Source organism: Arachis ipaensis, chromosome B05 (assembly GCF_000816755.2).
Source record: "Arachis ipaensis cultivar K30076 chromosome B05, Araip1.1, whole genome shotgun sequence".
In the NCBI taxonomy this organism is placed as follows: Eukaryota; Viridiplantae; Streptophyta; class Magnoliopsida; order Fabales; family Fabaceae; genus Arachis; species Arachis ipaensis.
The window spans coordinates 117694462-117710304 of record NC_029789.2 but is presented as its reverse complement, the minus strand read 5'-3'; the positions used below and the strand labels follow the sequence as shown (position 1 = coordinate 117710304).

General features: G+C 34.6%; 1 protein-coding gene across 1 annotated transcript; it reads left to right on the top strand.

Moving 5' to 3' along the window:
- On the top strand, positions 9278 to 14920 carry LOC107643891 (dnaJ homolog subfamily B member 1; the record flags this gene model as incomplete). Its single annotated transcript, XM_016347640.2, is given in 2 exon segments — positions 9278 to 9913; positions 13811 to 14920. Coding segments are annotated over 2 exon segments (1071 nt in total). The 3' UTR covers positions 14256 to 14920.

The following is a 15843-nucleotide window of genomic DNA, read 5'->3' as shown; positions in this document are numbered from 1 at the left end:
GAAGAGCAATCAAAATGAAGAAGTTGAACTCGAGATACATTGGACCGTTTAAGGTATTAAGGCAAATCAGGTCGGTGGCTTATCAAGTGGCTTTGCCACCACATCTATCTAACCTACATGACATATTTCACGTGTCACAACTCCATAAGTATACACCGGATGTGTCTCATATATTAGAGCCCGAATCGGTTCAATTGAAGGAGAACTTAACGTTTCGGGTCACAACGGTGAGGATTAATAACACTAGTGTGAAGAAGTTGCACAGAAAAGAGGTTCTATTGGTAAAAGTAGCATGAAGCAGAGCAGGAATAAAAGAGCAGCACACTTGGGAGTTAGAATCAGAGATGTGAAAGGACTATTCCGAGTTATTCCCTGGTAAATCCTAAATTTTGGGGACAAAATTTCTAATTAGGTGGGGAGGATGTAAGAACCAAAAATTTATTTAGCCGTTTAATTGGAAATAAAATAATAATTTAATTATCCAAAATAGGTTGAAAAATTTAGAAATATTAATTCGAACATTTAAAGGTGAGAATTGGATTCAGCGGATTTTTCTGAGTGAAAAAATGTAATTTTCTACGAAAAAAGCGTAAAAACGCATATCGGTAATTTAGCCGTTAGTACCGGCTTAAGTCTATCCAATACTGCATATGAAAAAATAAAAACTGCAAAAATACTTAGAAAAATATTTATAATAAAAAACTGAACACTTATTTTAAAGATTTTGATCCGTGGTTAGGCCAAACGAGCAAAAAATACAAATCGGTTGGACCGGGTCCAAGTTGGGCCCAAGCTCAACATATATAAGTTCATTAATGAGGCTATTTAGCCTCATTTTGGCACTAGAGAGGGAGGGAGCAGCTGAGACTGAAGAGGAAGAACCCTAGAGAAAGCACTATTCACTTTCATCTTCTTTTGATCATATCTTGTGATTTGGAACTCCGATTGGCATGCCGTTTATAGCCACATATTCATCTCGTCAAGCTCTTAGATTCTAACTGAACAAAGTTGGTAAAAAACTCAAATTTCAAGATTTGTTCCTCTGCCCTATGTTAAACTCAAAAATAATTTTTGGGTATTGAGATTCTTTGTGATTTTGTTATTTATGTGTAATCTAGCTTGGATGATTAGTGAGTTTTATCGCAAGATTCATTGGACAAGGTAAAGTATCACTAAACCCTTGTGTTTAGTTGAATATTAAGAGTCCTAGTGTTAATTTTGGAACTTGTATGGTATTAGATTGAGAATGTATGTTGATTTTAGAGTTGAATTGAAGAATTAGAGTGATTAGGATTTATATTGTGGCTGAGACTTGTTGATTTTGGCTTGGAAGATTGAAAAGCTTGTAGAAGAGGCTTTTTGGAGTTTCGTGCTTGGAAAAAAATCGGCCAAGGTATGGTTTCAGTTTTCTTTAGTTAATATATAATGTTGTGTGAAATTTAGGCTAGTTGACCCTAAGATAGGTTTGAATGGTTTCCATTGGTAAATTGAATATGTATGATGCGTTAATGGAAATTGATGTATATGATTAAGTTTGGTATGATAAGATGAAGCTTGTTGATGCTTGATGAGTGTTGGTATGGATTATGTTTGAAATTGAGAATTTTTGGAATTGGTGATTTATGAATGATGATATGGAGTTTGATCATGATTGATAATAATGTGATATGTAATTAATTGAATGAGAATTGGTAAAATTTGGGCCAAAGGCTATGATCGAATAAGCCCGAGTGATTGTGGTACAATTGAATGTGAAAAATTGATGTTTGTTGGAATTGTGAATGATAAATGTTAGTGTTGATGAGGATGGATGGAAAATTGATGAGTATTGATGTGATTTAGGTTGGAGTGAAAATTGTTGAATGAGTAGATAAAGTGAGAGTTGAATTATTTAGGTTTTTGAATGCTTGAGAAATGATTAAGGAGTGTTTTGGTATTGATTTGATATGGTAAATTTGTGTTTTGGTTTGAGTATTTTGAAAACTAGAGGACTTTGCTAATTTGGTAAAAAAACATGTTTTTGACAAAATTCAACGGGACATGATTTAGTTTTTGGACCGTGTAGTTTTATGAAAATTGTCTTGAATAAAAATTTGGTCTATGTAGTTTATGCCGTTCTAAGAACAGATGAAAAACAATTTTTAATGAAAAAGTTATGCGTGTTTGAAGTTTTGTGTGAAAACTGAATTTCCTGCACTTAGCAGTTTTTTTGGAAATATCCACATTCATGCATATGCGGAGGCCATGCGTACGCAAGAAAATGGCTCTGTCCAGTACTCATGCGTACGCATGGAGGGCATGCTACGTGGAATTGAAGTTTTTGAAGAAGCGCGTACGCGGTAGATGGCACCTGTACGCGAGAAAATCTTGCTGCCTGAATGTTCACGTACGCGACAATGCAAATTCAACATTTATGTGTACGCGGGTGGATGCGTACACATGACTATCCTATTTTGAAAAAATATATTTTTATGTTTTTAAATATTTCCCTATCTTTCTAAACCTCTGTAACACTTGTTTAAGATTTCCTAGCTAGTGTTTAGGCTTTGGGACAACAGAAAGAGTATTGGGTGAATTAAAAAGATTATTTTTGGTTTAAATCTAGAGATGGTGGCCTATGTTTGGGAAGTTCTGTGGATGGGTTAACTAGAGCGGATTGGCAAAGTATTATATTGATGGTAATTGAGAAATGAATATGAATGATGAACTATGAAAGGTTGAGATTGGCGAATCTGATAAAGATAAATAGTGATCATTGAGATTGAGCAACACGTTATACTATGATTGGTGGTTGGATCCCGCTTGTCAAGGTTACGGCACCGGCGTTGGGGTTGTGGCAGTCTCCCGCCTATGTTGAGATGTGAGGACTGAGACAGTCTCCTTCTCACATAACCTTTCCTGCCATAAGAGTGAACTCGGGCACTATAACTCATAAGACAGTCTCCATCTCCATTGTAGCATTTTATAGCAAGCTTTGATTTTTTGGATTTTACTCATCTTTTATAAGTACTCTTAATCTTCTCTTTAATGACATCACTTTTGCTTTTATTTTCTTATGGTTCAAGTTACTTTGTTAATATTTCCAATTTTGGGTTTCTTGAAGTTTTGATAGATGAATTTAATGTTTTATGCTTTATATATGCTTGTTTGATTGTCAATTGTTGATATTGTGAATAGTTTGGTTATAGTTTTCATTTCCTTTGCAATTTCATATGTTTTGCTTTTATTCCCACCAAGTGTTATTGAAAATGTCACTTGATAATTTTGAGTAGATTTTCACACCTTGGCTTGGGATTTGAGTTCCTAGGATACTAGAGTCATAATGTCCGACATTTAGTGACAATTCTTGGGTAGTTAGTTAACTCTTGTTTCCATTGATGTTAGCTTTTTACCAATTAATTTGGTAAGTTAGCTAGGACTTATGGATTAAGGTCAATTATGCTTGTTTGACCTACTCCTCAATGTTAGGGGTTAACTAAGCGAGATTGACTCATCATAGTTGCCATAGTTGTGGTTATGACGTTGATAGGATTCCTTGGATCCCCTCATTCCTAAGTCAAGGCTCTTTTATGCATATCTTAGCATTTTCACTAGTTTTAACCTTGTTTCCTTTTTAAATTGCATTGATTTTCATTTTGATCATTTCTTAGTTCTTTTATCTCTTAGTTCTTTTAATCTTTCATTCTTTGATTTCAAAATCCCGTATCCTCACAACCGAAAGCATGACATTTCAATTGCATCCCTAGGGAGAACGACCCGAGGTTTCATTACTCTCGGTTTATATTTTGTATTGGAAAAATTAATCTTTGATTTGAGAGGATAGATTGTCGATTTGGACTATGCTATCGACGAAGTGATTCCTATTTTGAGAAATTCCGAATCGATATAATCCTAGTCTATCAATGGCTCAGCTTTACTTTTGTTTTATTTTGTTGTAGTATCTCTCCCCTTTTATATATGGTTGTCTTAGAGGCTTTTGTACTTGAAAACTTTGAGAGATAGGACATAGTTTTTTTTTTTTTATCAAAACTCTGTTGTATATTTTGTTTAATTAGCCAGCCTAAACTCCACGGGCTGCGGCTAGTCCCCTTTTGAATATTGTATATATATGACTTGCTTATTTTATCTACTACCTTGTGTATTTTGGAGTTGTTTACAAGGTTTTATATATTATGTTTTCTTATTTTTGTGCCAACGCGCTTTAGTTATCGTGTGTGAATGCTTTGCGCTTTGTATCTCTGTATTATACATCTTTGGTTATCTTTTCCTTCATCAGGCTTCTAGTCTTAATATTTCTTGGTTATATACTATGGTATGGAGTTTTAGAACTGCCATAATGCATTATCGTCCTTTGCTTTACAGCTAGAGGTAAGGGTTAGGGTGATAGGGTGTTACACTAAGAACTTCGACTTCAAAGTCGGAAAAGAAAAGACTAACATCTAGCTTCGTAAAAAAAAATCATACATGTAAATAAAGTGACGCTCCGGCCTATCAAGTCGGAAAAATCACACCCTCTCCTTAGGGTCGGCAACCACAATCTCATAATTTCTCTCATCCTTCCAACTTAGACATAATTTATGTTGCCTACGAAAAGTCTCAGCATACTTATTATCGATAACGGAGACATGAGTAAGAACAGATATATCTACTCAAGTCAAGTCGGACGGGACTTTAGAGGATATGTTGTGAATTACTGAATGATACATAAGGCTATACCTACAATACAAAGAAGATGATCATCACAACAAAGTCGAAAAGTTGGGTGGAATAACTAAAGCATTTAGGCAACCATCCTCAGCAAGAAAGAAGACAGCCATGGTTTCAACCTCTTTTCTAAATCAGCCACACAAACTACATTGTAAAGATAAAAATGGCGCTGTACTAACACGGACATCACTATTTGGGGGCAACACAGGAAAAACGCTCCATTCAAATTCATAGCAACAATAACAACCGAAAATTCAAGCAAAGAAAGCATATCCTCAAGAATGATTTTCAACATATAAAGAGGAACCCTCAAACATACAAAGAATCATCTCCAACCCTCTAGTAATAAAAATTATTTCAAACTAAAGGGATACACCCAGAACACAAGACACACAATAAAGAAAGTTCAAAAGTTAAAGGGACCAACCTTGAAGGAGCACGAGGCAGAAAGAGTATGCGAAAGTAGCAAAAACATGAAGCAAAAATTTAGAGTAGAGAAATCTTGAAATGTTGAGACAAATAAAATGAAGAATCTGGAGAAAGAAGAGGGATGGGCAAGAATGTTTCAGAAGAAGTGAAAAAGAAGAAAGAGAAAAAGTTTGGATATTTATAAAATACTAGGGGCAAAGGAGTCATTTTACACCCCTCATTAATAGGGCACGGTTACCAATGTAACCGTAGAGTAATGTGTAGAATTACGAAAAGACGCAATGCCTCACATTTTAAATCACATCGAGCACCCGACCTGGCTCCAAGGAAGGCGGCTTGCCCGATCTGGTATTCTAACCTTCAAAAAATTAGTTTGATCTACAAATGCTTGAATCCGAGCTAGGGAAAGCTCGAACTCAAGTAGGGGCACTGTTCATACCCTGGCCTAAAAATGGCCAGGGACAAAATAAATAAAGGTCCATTTAAGAGACTTGACCTCATCTACACTCATCCGACCTCATAGAGGTCGGACGCAATGATAGCAGTCCCACTCTACTTATCTAAATAAGTAACTAACTCTTAAGATATATCCCATTTATCCAAAAAGAAGATCTCAACAATTTTCTTACAAAAAGAAAAATGGTTATCCATCATTAAAGGTGGAACTACTCTTAAAGGTAGTTATCTACTTTGCTATAAATATACTACCATCCTCAGATATATTCAGGGTCTAATCTACTAAAAAATCTGCTTTGAGTATTTGCTAACTTAAGCATAGGAGTCCCCTACAGGTACCATCCCCACCTTCTCACGAGAAACTCGGACGACGACACCTCGACTCCAATACAAGTCAGACGCTGTCACAAAAGGAATCTGGACCTCGCGTCCAGGCCCAAATACCACCCAGTTTCAGGCATCCCTCAAAACAGGTACTAACTAACTCTAACCAACTACAACATAAGCCACAACAAAAGGTCCAATAAGAAAAAAAAGAAATATCTGATAACCTTATCTAAATCTAACCCTATTTTCATTTTTCAATATTACTCACTGCAAATTAAAAAAAAAACTGCACACATTTTTAAACTTCCAAAATTCATTTTAAAACTTCCAAAATTATTTTAAAAATTTTTAATAAAAAAACATCCGAAACGTAATAAAAAAATCCAAAACTTAACAAAAACAAGATATTTAATTTTTTTTAAAAAAAATTATAATAAAAGGAACATTCAAAACTTAAGAAAAAACATCTAAAACTATTACAAAAATCATCCAATTTTTTTTAAAAAAAATTAAAATAAAAGGAACATTCAAAACTTAAGAAAAAACATCTAAAACTATTACAAAAATCATCCAAAATCTAAAAAGAAGAAACATCCAAAATATAAGGAAAAAAATTTGAACTTAGAAAAAAGAAACATAAAAAATTGGTAAAAAGAAACATCTGAAACACAAGAAAAAATCGAAACTTAAGAAAAAGAAACATCTAAAAACAGAAAAAAATATCCGAAAATTAAGAGAAAGAAACATCCAAAACTAGTAAAAATAATCATCCAAAATTAAGAAGAAGAGATGACGACCCAGGAGGAGCTCCTAGGACCAATCGCGTTGAGGATAAGTTGCACGTTGAGTTGCACATCGCGACATGAGGAACAGACGCTCCAAGAGAGGTGGCTGCATGCGATGGAGGTCTGGAGAGAGAGCCAACTCGCACAACGAGAGTGGTGCACCGAAGACACGATGGCGACACAATGAGTGGGAGGGGCCGAAGTCAACAATGTGACAAATAAGAGGATGTGCGGGAAAGAGAAGGCAAAAGTCCGTATAATTAATGGTTTGTGACTTAGAGTTATATGACACGGAAATAGAAAGGATACAAAAACTAAATTTTTAAATTGAGTAAATTCTTATAATGGTCCCTGAGATCCAGGTCGTTACCCAATGTGATCCTTGAGATTCCAATTGCACCATTGTAATCCTTCAGATACGGCTCCAGGCACCATAGTAGTCCCTGAACATCTTTTCGGTGATGAGTCATCATCGACACTCTGATGTGTCACGAAGTTGCTACGTTGGAGAGAGCCAAAACGTTGACATTTTGGTTTGGCACCCCATTTTGTTAAAAATGTCGTCGTTCTAGTCAAAATAAAAATGTTAAACGAGTTTGATCACTCTCCCTTCACTCATCTTTTTCACTTCCACAGTCTGTCTTCTTCTTTTTCTTCTTTTTCTTCCTCCTATCTTCATCAATGTCGCTACCGTAGGGTCCTGTTAGTGAGGTTAAAATTCTTGCATCTAAAAGACATTAAAATTATAAACAAGAGGTTTTGCTGTTAGTAAAGGTAAATTTTTATTTATTCCTTTTTTGTAAGATTTTTCTTTATGCTTGTGTTGTGAGTGTGGTTAGTGTTATCTGTCTTTTTTTGTTATTATAGTTCTAGGGTTTGATTAGGTTGGGGTTTCATGAGGATGCTCTGTTTGATTATGGTATTGTATTATTGTCTCTTCTTTGAGTGGACAACATTCATCGTTAACAAAGGTTTATCAAATTTACATTTGGTTGATTTGGGTTTAGGCAGTTATAACTAGTGGAGGGTTTACCTACATTTCTTATTGTTCAATTAAAAATTCCCTGTCGAGGAGTCAATATTCTTTTGGGATAAAATTTATTCTGTGTCTTTAAAATTTTGCTACTTGAAACCAAAATGCTCGATCCATTCTTCGCGTGTTTTGTTCTGTGGAAGATATTGCTTGATTTCAATGCCCGAATTTTTACAGAACTCTAACATTTGATTCTATTGGCCCTATACTAAATAAAGTGACTATATCCTGCAAATAGTTAGTGTAAATAAGATAAAAAAAAATCTATTTGTGTACATATATTATTCTTTTTATTATTTTTTTATTGAATAGTTAATAATGTAAATAAGATAGAAAAATCTATTTGTGTTTATGGTGATTGTTAAGTAATGATTTTTGATTTTTTTTTTCAGATAAAAGAGATGTTGAATATTATGTTTCATTATGGAGGTGATTTCAAAAAAAATAAAAAAAGAACATACAAGTATGGATCATCATGTAAATATCATCATTTATGGGACAGGGTCTTCAATCTTATGTGCCTCCTTTCTTTTTTTTTTTCCACAAGGCATTATACCCGAATAGGCTTGAAACGCTACATGGTTAGTTCAACCTTTTGAATATCCTGCTTATATTCCGGTACTCCCGATCTTCTGCTCCTACTTTGCGTTCTCATTCAATGGTCATTTGACGGTGAATGAATAGAGCTTCCAGCATCAGTGCTCCCACCACCCATCATGGATATTAACTTTCGGCTCCAAAAACAACAAGAAGAAGAATGAGAAGAGAAAGATGAAGAAGAAGAAGAAATTAATTTACTGAAGATTTGGAAATTTAGGGTTAAATATAAAGGGAGGACCACATTGAGTATAAATTGAAATTGTGCCAGCTCAACTAGCCATTGGCACCATTCAACCTAGTAAAATGAGACCACGTCAGCATTTCGATGATGACTCATTACTGGAAAGATATCTAGGAATTATTATGATATCCGAAGTTGTATTTAGAGAATTACAATAGTGCAATTAGATTCTTAAAGACCACATTAGATAACGACCTAAATATCCAAGACCATTATAAAAATTTACTCTTTTAAATTTTAAAATCAAAATTAAAAAAAAAAAATTGACATTGACAGAGTTAGCTAACCTCTAAGTTAGCTAACCTCTAGTTAGTTCCCTAAATTTTGTGTTATGGAATATAGAACAGATCTTAGGGTAAAAGAGAGAGAGATAAATCCGTGTAAGGTCATTATGGGTGAGGGGACCCACATAAAATTTCGATTTCCGACTTCCCGTCCCAGTAATCATCCATCACAATCTTCATCGTGCTCCCCAACTCCTAACCGTCGGATTTAAACCCACCAAAAAGAACGCCTTTTTCCGTTACCCTCACTCGTAACCATCAGATCCAGACCACCACCGTCACCGTAACTACCCATTCCAAAGAAAAAGGGGGGAAAAAAAAATAAAGAGCCTGAAAATTTTGATTGCATGTGAGGGAGGGAGTGAGTGTGAGAGAGACAAAGAGAACAAGAAGAGGAGGAGGAGGACGACGAAGAAGAAGAGCGAATGGGCATGGATTACTACAACATTTTGAAAGTGAACCGAAACGCGAGTGACGAGGACCTGAAGAAAGCGTACAAGAGACTCGCAATGATCTGGCACCCCGACAAGAACCCCCTCAACAAGTCCGAAGCTGAGGCCAAATTCAAACGTATCTCCGAAGCATACGATGTTCTCAGCGACCCTCAGAAGCGTCAGATCTACGATCTCTACGGCGAGGAGGCTCTCAAGTCCGGTCAGTTCCCCCCGCCTCCGCCGTCGTCGTCGTCGTCATCATCTTCCTACTATTCTTCTTCCTCTTCTTCGCGCCCTTATCAGAACGGCAGCGCACACCAACACCACCAGCGCCAGAACCCTGGCACGTCGTCGTCATCCTTTCGGTTTAATCCCCGCGATGCTGACGACATTTACGCCGAGATCTTCGGCAGCGAAGGGGGTGACGTGGGCAGCAGTGGGGCGAGGGGAGGTGGTGGCGCGCGGAGGGATGCGTTCTTTAAGACGTCGAATGGGTTCGCCGGGGCGCCGAGGAAGGCTGCTGCTGTCGAGAACGTGCTGCCGTGTAGCTTGGAGGAACTATACAAGGGAATCAAGAAGAAGATGAAGATCTCCAGAACAGTCTGTGATACTTTTGGGTAAATATGAACCAGTTTCGAACCCTAACCCTAACCGTAACGTAACATAGTAGCGTCTTTAAAATGTTTGGGCTTCTTCTCTTAATCTTAACTGTTTGATACTTAGGTGCGTCTGATTGTGCTATTTTTAAATAAGAGAAGTACATTTATTTTATGGAGTGCTTTTTTAGTTTATGAAATTTGAAGAAAAAACAAACGACGGAATAAGAAAATAATCATCAGAAGCAGATAGATAGTTACATTTGCTTTCTGCTCTCTTTTATTTTAAATTGTCTCTTCGTTTTTGAAGATGTGTATGCAAATGCAATCATATATGTCTGACAATTTAATTAGTTATTCTAATAGAGCCTCTTCTTTTTTTAGTCAAACAATGCTATATGCTGTTTTGAACTAAATAGGCGGCAAAGGTGTGGTTGGTTGTGTGGGTGAGGGGGAAAATGCAGACCAAATTATACTAACTTTCAAGGTAGAGTGAAATTGAAATACATAATTTATTCTATATTTCAAATTTCCACCTACTCTATCTATAAGGTCCTATGAGAGAGTTCTAGTTTCCCTACTTAAACTTCTAGTTGCATAATAGTGATCTTGAAGTCGAATCCTTGATTCATAGGGAGACAGGAAATGATGTCTTTTTAGTCTCTGACAATAAATGATTTCCATTTCCTTTCATTTTTTTTAATCTGTTGTAGTGGAATGTTTTACTAGTAGAGTGGTTGATCTACCCTATTTCTAAGGCATAAAATGGATTTGTGGCTTTTGTTAACAATTTCAGATTTGATGCAGGATAATGTGGTTTAAGAAATGAACCTTTAGGGTATTGTTAAGCATCAATCACCCAGGATTGTTGGGATATGCATATGAAAGTTAAATATGTGAAAAATTAATCTTTGCAGTGAATGTTATTAGGTTATCAATTTTCTCAACCAAGAAGAACAATTGTATAAGTAATTTTTTTTATTAGATAAACTAATCTCATGGCTTTGTCTTATTTTGTTTCTAATTTACATAACAATCTTCCTTAAAAGACTGAATTGGTGTTCAAACAAATGGATGGCATTCATAATTCACAAGTGTAACTTAACCTAGTTGTGTTTGCTGACATCTTCGGATCTTGGAAGTGTTAGTTTGTTGTGCTTCATACTTATGATCTTCATAGTGCCAAAATGACAGTGTACTTGGGGAAAAGGCAGTAGCTAGTGGGATATAGCTTTGACATTTATGAGTTGTACTTAGTTAAGAGGGAATGTACACTTTGCACTTGTGTGGCTGAACTTAATTGTATAATGCATTGAAGGCAAACATATATTGTTGTGAATCCATTGCATACGCATCTTGATTTTGAATCTTCCATTTTAGGGGTCACTTTAGAGGATGAACCTTTTGTTTCCCCACTTGGATATCAAGAATAATTTTATTAGCCTCTACATTTGCAGCATCCCCCACTGTTACACTGTTACCTAGTCTTGTGAAAGATACAATTTAAAATGACACACCTCTGAGGATGTGGAATCAAATGATTAATATATCAAACTCTTGATTTGAAGAATATATCTGAACATAGCTGAGTTGAGCATGTTAAATAGTAAATTTGCTAGCAATTATGAGTTTTGGTCTTTTATAATATTGAGGATATTACTCGCATTTCCCCTGGCTATTTGGACATTCTAAGACCAGCAATTGGCTAAGAAATTCTTTTCTGCTTGTTCTGTCTGGAAATTTCCTTTCATTATTAAAAGTGGTATTAATTTTAAATTAAATTAAATTGATCTCTCTTATATTTGCCATTAGGAAAAATCTAAATCATGTTATTCTTCCGTTAGATAATTTATGTTCATTTTCTTGATCTGAAGATTTTGGTGGCCTTGGCTTTCTAGGAAGGTAAATGTTTACCCTGCTTCTTTTTTGGAATTTATATATATGGAATTTTTATAATATTTAAAATCACATTGCATATGCTTACTCAGGGATAACTTGTTGACCGTTTTTTACTTTTGGTTGATATGTTTTGATTAATGATTATAGAAATCCCACTTTGCTTTCATTTTGTTTTCTGTTTTCAAAATTATGTCAAAGAATGAGAAAAAGACAAATCGATCCCTGACTTTTTGGTCCACGAACATTTATGTCCCTAAGGATCTAAAAATACATTTAAGTCTCGGACCTCTTCAAAATCTAGACATATTGATCCCTGGGTCTAATTTAGACCATTTTAAAAACTCTCTCATATGTGCATCCGTATCAACCAAGTCAGTACAATGGGAGTTACGTTTGATTTTTCTGTTGGGTCTGACAGACCCAGGTGAACATGAGGGATTGATGTCTAGGTTTTGAAAAGGTCAGGGACTTAAATATATTTTTAAATCCTTGAGGACTTAAATGTCCTCGTATCAAAAGGTCAAGGACCTATTTGTCCTTTTCTCTCAAAGAATTGTTGAAAATCAAAGTAATTTTGAAAGCAGGAAAGGAAAAGAGAAGAGAAAGTGTTATTTCTGAAATCATTAATGGAAACATGTTAATTGGAAATGAAAATGGAAATCCAACCAAACTGCCTGTAATTATATGTATTGTTATCTCCTTCTTGTGATAGGTGTGATGATGCTGTGTGTATACTTGTCATCCTGCAATTTTTAACCAAAAGAAAGAAAGAAAATAGTCATCCTGCTATAAAATTTGGTTTGCTTGACAGATGATTTGCCTTTTGTAACAAGTCTACTTCAAATTAAATTTGTTTTGACATAACTATTGTAGATTTTGATTGAGAAACCTGAAAAGTAGGGGTCGAAATAGATAAACATGATGGTATGGGTGTTATGCAGCTAAGTATAGAAACCCATTATGAGGTTGTCATTGAATGGATGACGAGAATGACAACTAGATTAGTTCAGTTGAGGATTTAGATTATAAATAAATAAAATGACATGGGTTAAGGTCTTTAATAGTCTTTTCTGCAATGATAAGATTGTTTGTGCACCCTGTTGGTTATGGATTCAATATCATAAGTAACAGACAGCCTATTTATCTGTTCTCAAAAACTGATAATTGTGGACCCTCATGCAGTATGTTCATGCTGTTTGTGGCGCAAGTTGTGATACCTCTTCTAGAGTTCTGTATCATGCTCTATACTGGTCTTGGGAAATATTGAACCATATATAATTTGTAGTTGTCAAGATAATTTCAGTTAAATAAAAAAATGTGCATGAGTATAAATTTTGGAATTTAATTCTGAGATGCTGTTAGTGGAAAAGTGTCTTATACCTTTATCCAATTATGTACTGCCGTGTTATTAAAAATATTTGACTTAGTAGCTTCTTCAAAAGTCATAATACTAGTATCTTTTTGTTGAACAGTGTTAATTACTATATTCTGATTATGTATCAAAATTAACTTTATACTGCGAGTGGTGTATGGCCATGTTGTTAGAGAGAGAGGGGGGGAGGGGGGAGAGAGAGAAATGAGATTGTATGAGAGAGAAGAGAATTAGAGTCATTTAGCTTAGAAATTAGGCCGAACAAAACCCAGACGAGATAATAGTCTCTCAAATGCAACTTGTATCTTCCTTTTCGTATATTTCTACATCCCACTAGTCATTTTCAGAGGCAAGAATGATATTGAGACATCAATGTATCATTCAGCCCCTCTGCCTCTTTTCCATCTTCCTGTATTCTCTAATCTATCCTTCTGCATTATCTACTATCATACTCTATATTCTGCTTTATTCTTTGTATTATCTGTTTAGTTTAGCTGCATTGGTACTAGTATCTTACACTTTGCCTTGTTATACTAATTGCATGATCATGTCTTCAGAAAAGAAAAAAAAATTCTGCTGTGGTTCTTTTACACCTAGTCGAGTTGATTTCTATATTTGCTATTTTGACACAAGCAATTCTATTTCAGAAAGTTCCGGAATGTGGAGGAGATTTTGACAATTGAGATAAAACCTGGATGGAAAAAAGGAACAAAGGTTACTTTCCCGGAGAAGGGTAACCAGGAGCCAAGTGTCATCCCAGCCGATCTTGTTTTCGTGATAGATGAGAAACCACACATTCTATATAGAAGGGATGGTAATGACTTGGTGATACACCAGGAGATATCACTTTTGGAGGCTCTTACAGGTAAAACTTTGGACTTGACAACTTTGGATGGAAGGAGTCTAATGATCCCACTCACAGATATTATTAAACCTGGTGCTGAGGTTGTTGTCCCTAATGAAGGAATGCCCATATCGAAAGAACCTGGGAAGAAGGGGAATTTGAGAATTAAGCTTGATGTCAAGTATCCTTCAAGGCTAACTCCAGAGCAGAAATCTGATCTCAGGAGAGTATTGGGTGGAGTCTCATAGTCTTAGTATATCTTAGTGATGTGGAGTGTGGTGTTTAGCGACATGTAAATATATTTATGTTAGGCCTGATTGGTTTCTGCTTGCATTGAATGTTTTCCTTTTCAGTGTGCTCTATTTTCAAAATTTTGTGAAAGAAAAACTAGAAATAGTGAAAACAACTAAATCTTGTTGTCACTGTTTCTAAAATCTTGAAAATATAAAATATTGAAAATGGAAAGAAATTGACTAGGCATGTTTGGGTGCTATATGGTGGATGTGAATAACAAGAAATGGAATACTCTACAGGGGTAAAATAGGAGTATTAAGGGGCTGGGTATAGGGTGGGTTCATACTTTAACTTTTGGATTTTTTGCTGGGTAGGAAACATAATGTCTCGTGGAAATGAGTGGCTTGCTAGGTAGGATAAATTCTATTGGGTTTTGACTTTAACAAAATCAACTTGTTTTGCTTTTTGATTAAACTCATGTCAAGATTATAGAATCATAGGATCACTTTTTACTTTTTAGTCATGTATCGAAAGCTGTATATATTGTTGATTCTTGAGCCACCCCCTCCCCTCCCCTCCCCTCGTTTTTATGTTTTATTTATTTTTTGGGGCAGGGGGTGACTCATTATCAGTTGAATTTATTTATTTCTGTTTATTGCTACGTTTTCAGTTTTATCATTATGGCTCTTTATGTTATCTATATTTGTATTAACATTTTCTAATTGTGGTATTAAGTCTGCATCTAGATATTAATGTTGAAACAAAAAACAGAGATAAAGAAGAGATAGATATTTTCTGTCTTCATTTTCATAAATTTACCATATTAACCGTCAATTAGGACTACGAAGTGTGTGCTGTAGTGTTACCTAATATATTACATTAATAAATTCTAATGCCGTTTGCAACGGAAGTGATGATAAAAGGTTTAATATGATTAATTTAAAATTTTTAAAAGGTTTAATATGATTAATTTAAAATTTTTAAAAGACGAATTTGATTAAAAAAATTTTGGGACACTAATTTGGAGAATAAATAATCTTGTCTATTTATTCATTTTTCTGTTTCTTTATAGATAACATTTTGTGTCTTCATTTCCTAATATTTAATGCTTGAAACTTGAAGGTACTTCTTTACCGAGGGAAATAATGTGCACAACTAATAATTTCTTTTTTTACATTGAATAACTTAAAAATTTGAGGTGTAAGAGTTTTACATAAACATATAATTATATAGATTTTAATTTTGATATATTGACGGTGTAATTTACATAGTTGTGTAATCACATCTATTATTTTAGATGATTATTTATATGGTTAATGTGAAAAGTAGTTATTTTTATTGATATGGCATGAAATTATTTTACACTGACTATATCAAAATTAAATTCAATTATATATTGTCATCTTAGTAAAATAATTACTTTTCAAATACATTATTGTTTATATAGTCATTTAATTGCATAAGTATAAGGGAACAATGTATATAGTAACAACACCAACAACAGATTAAAAAAAAAGTAAAATTAAAATTCAGATTCTTAAAATTAAAATTAAAATTCTTAATTAATTAATTATTATCTGAATATTGAACTTAAAAACGCAG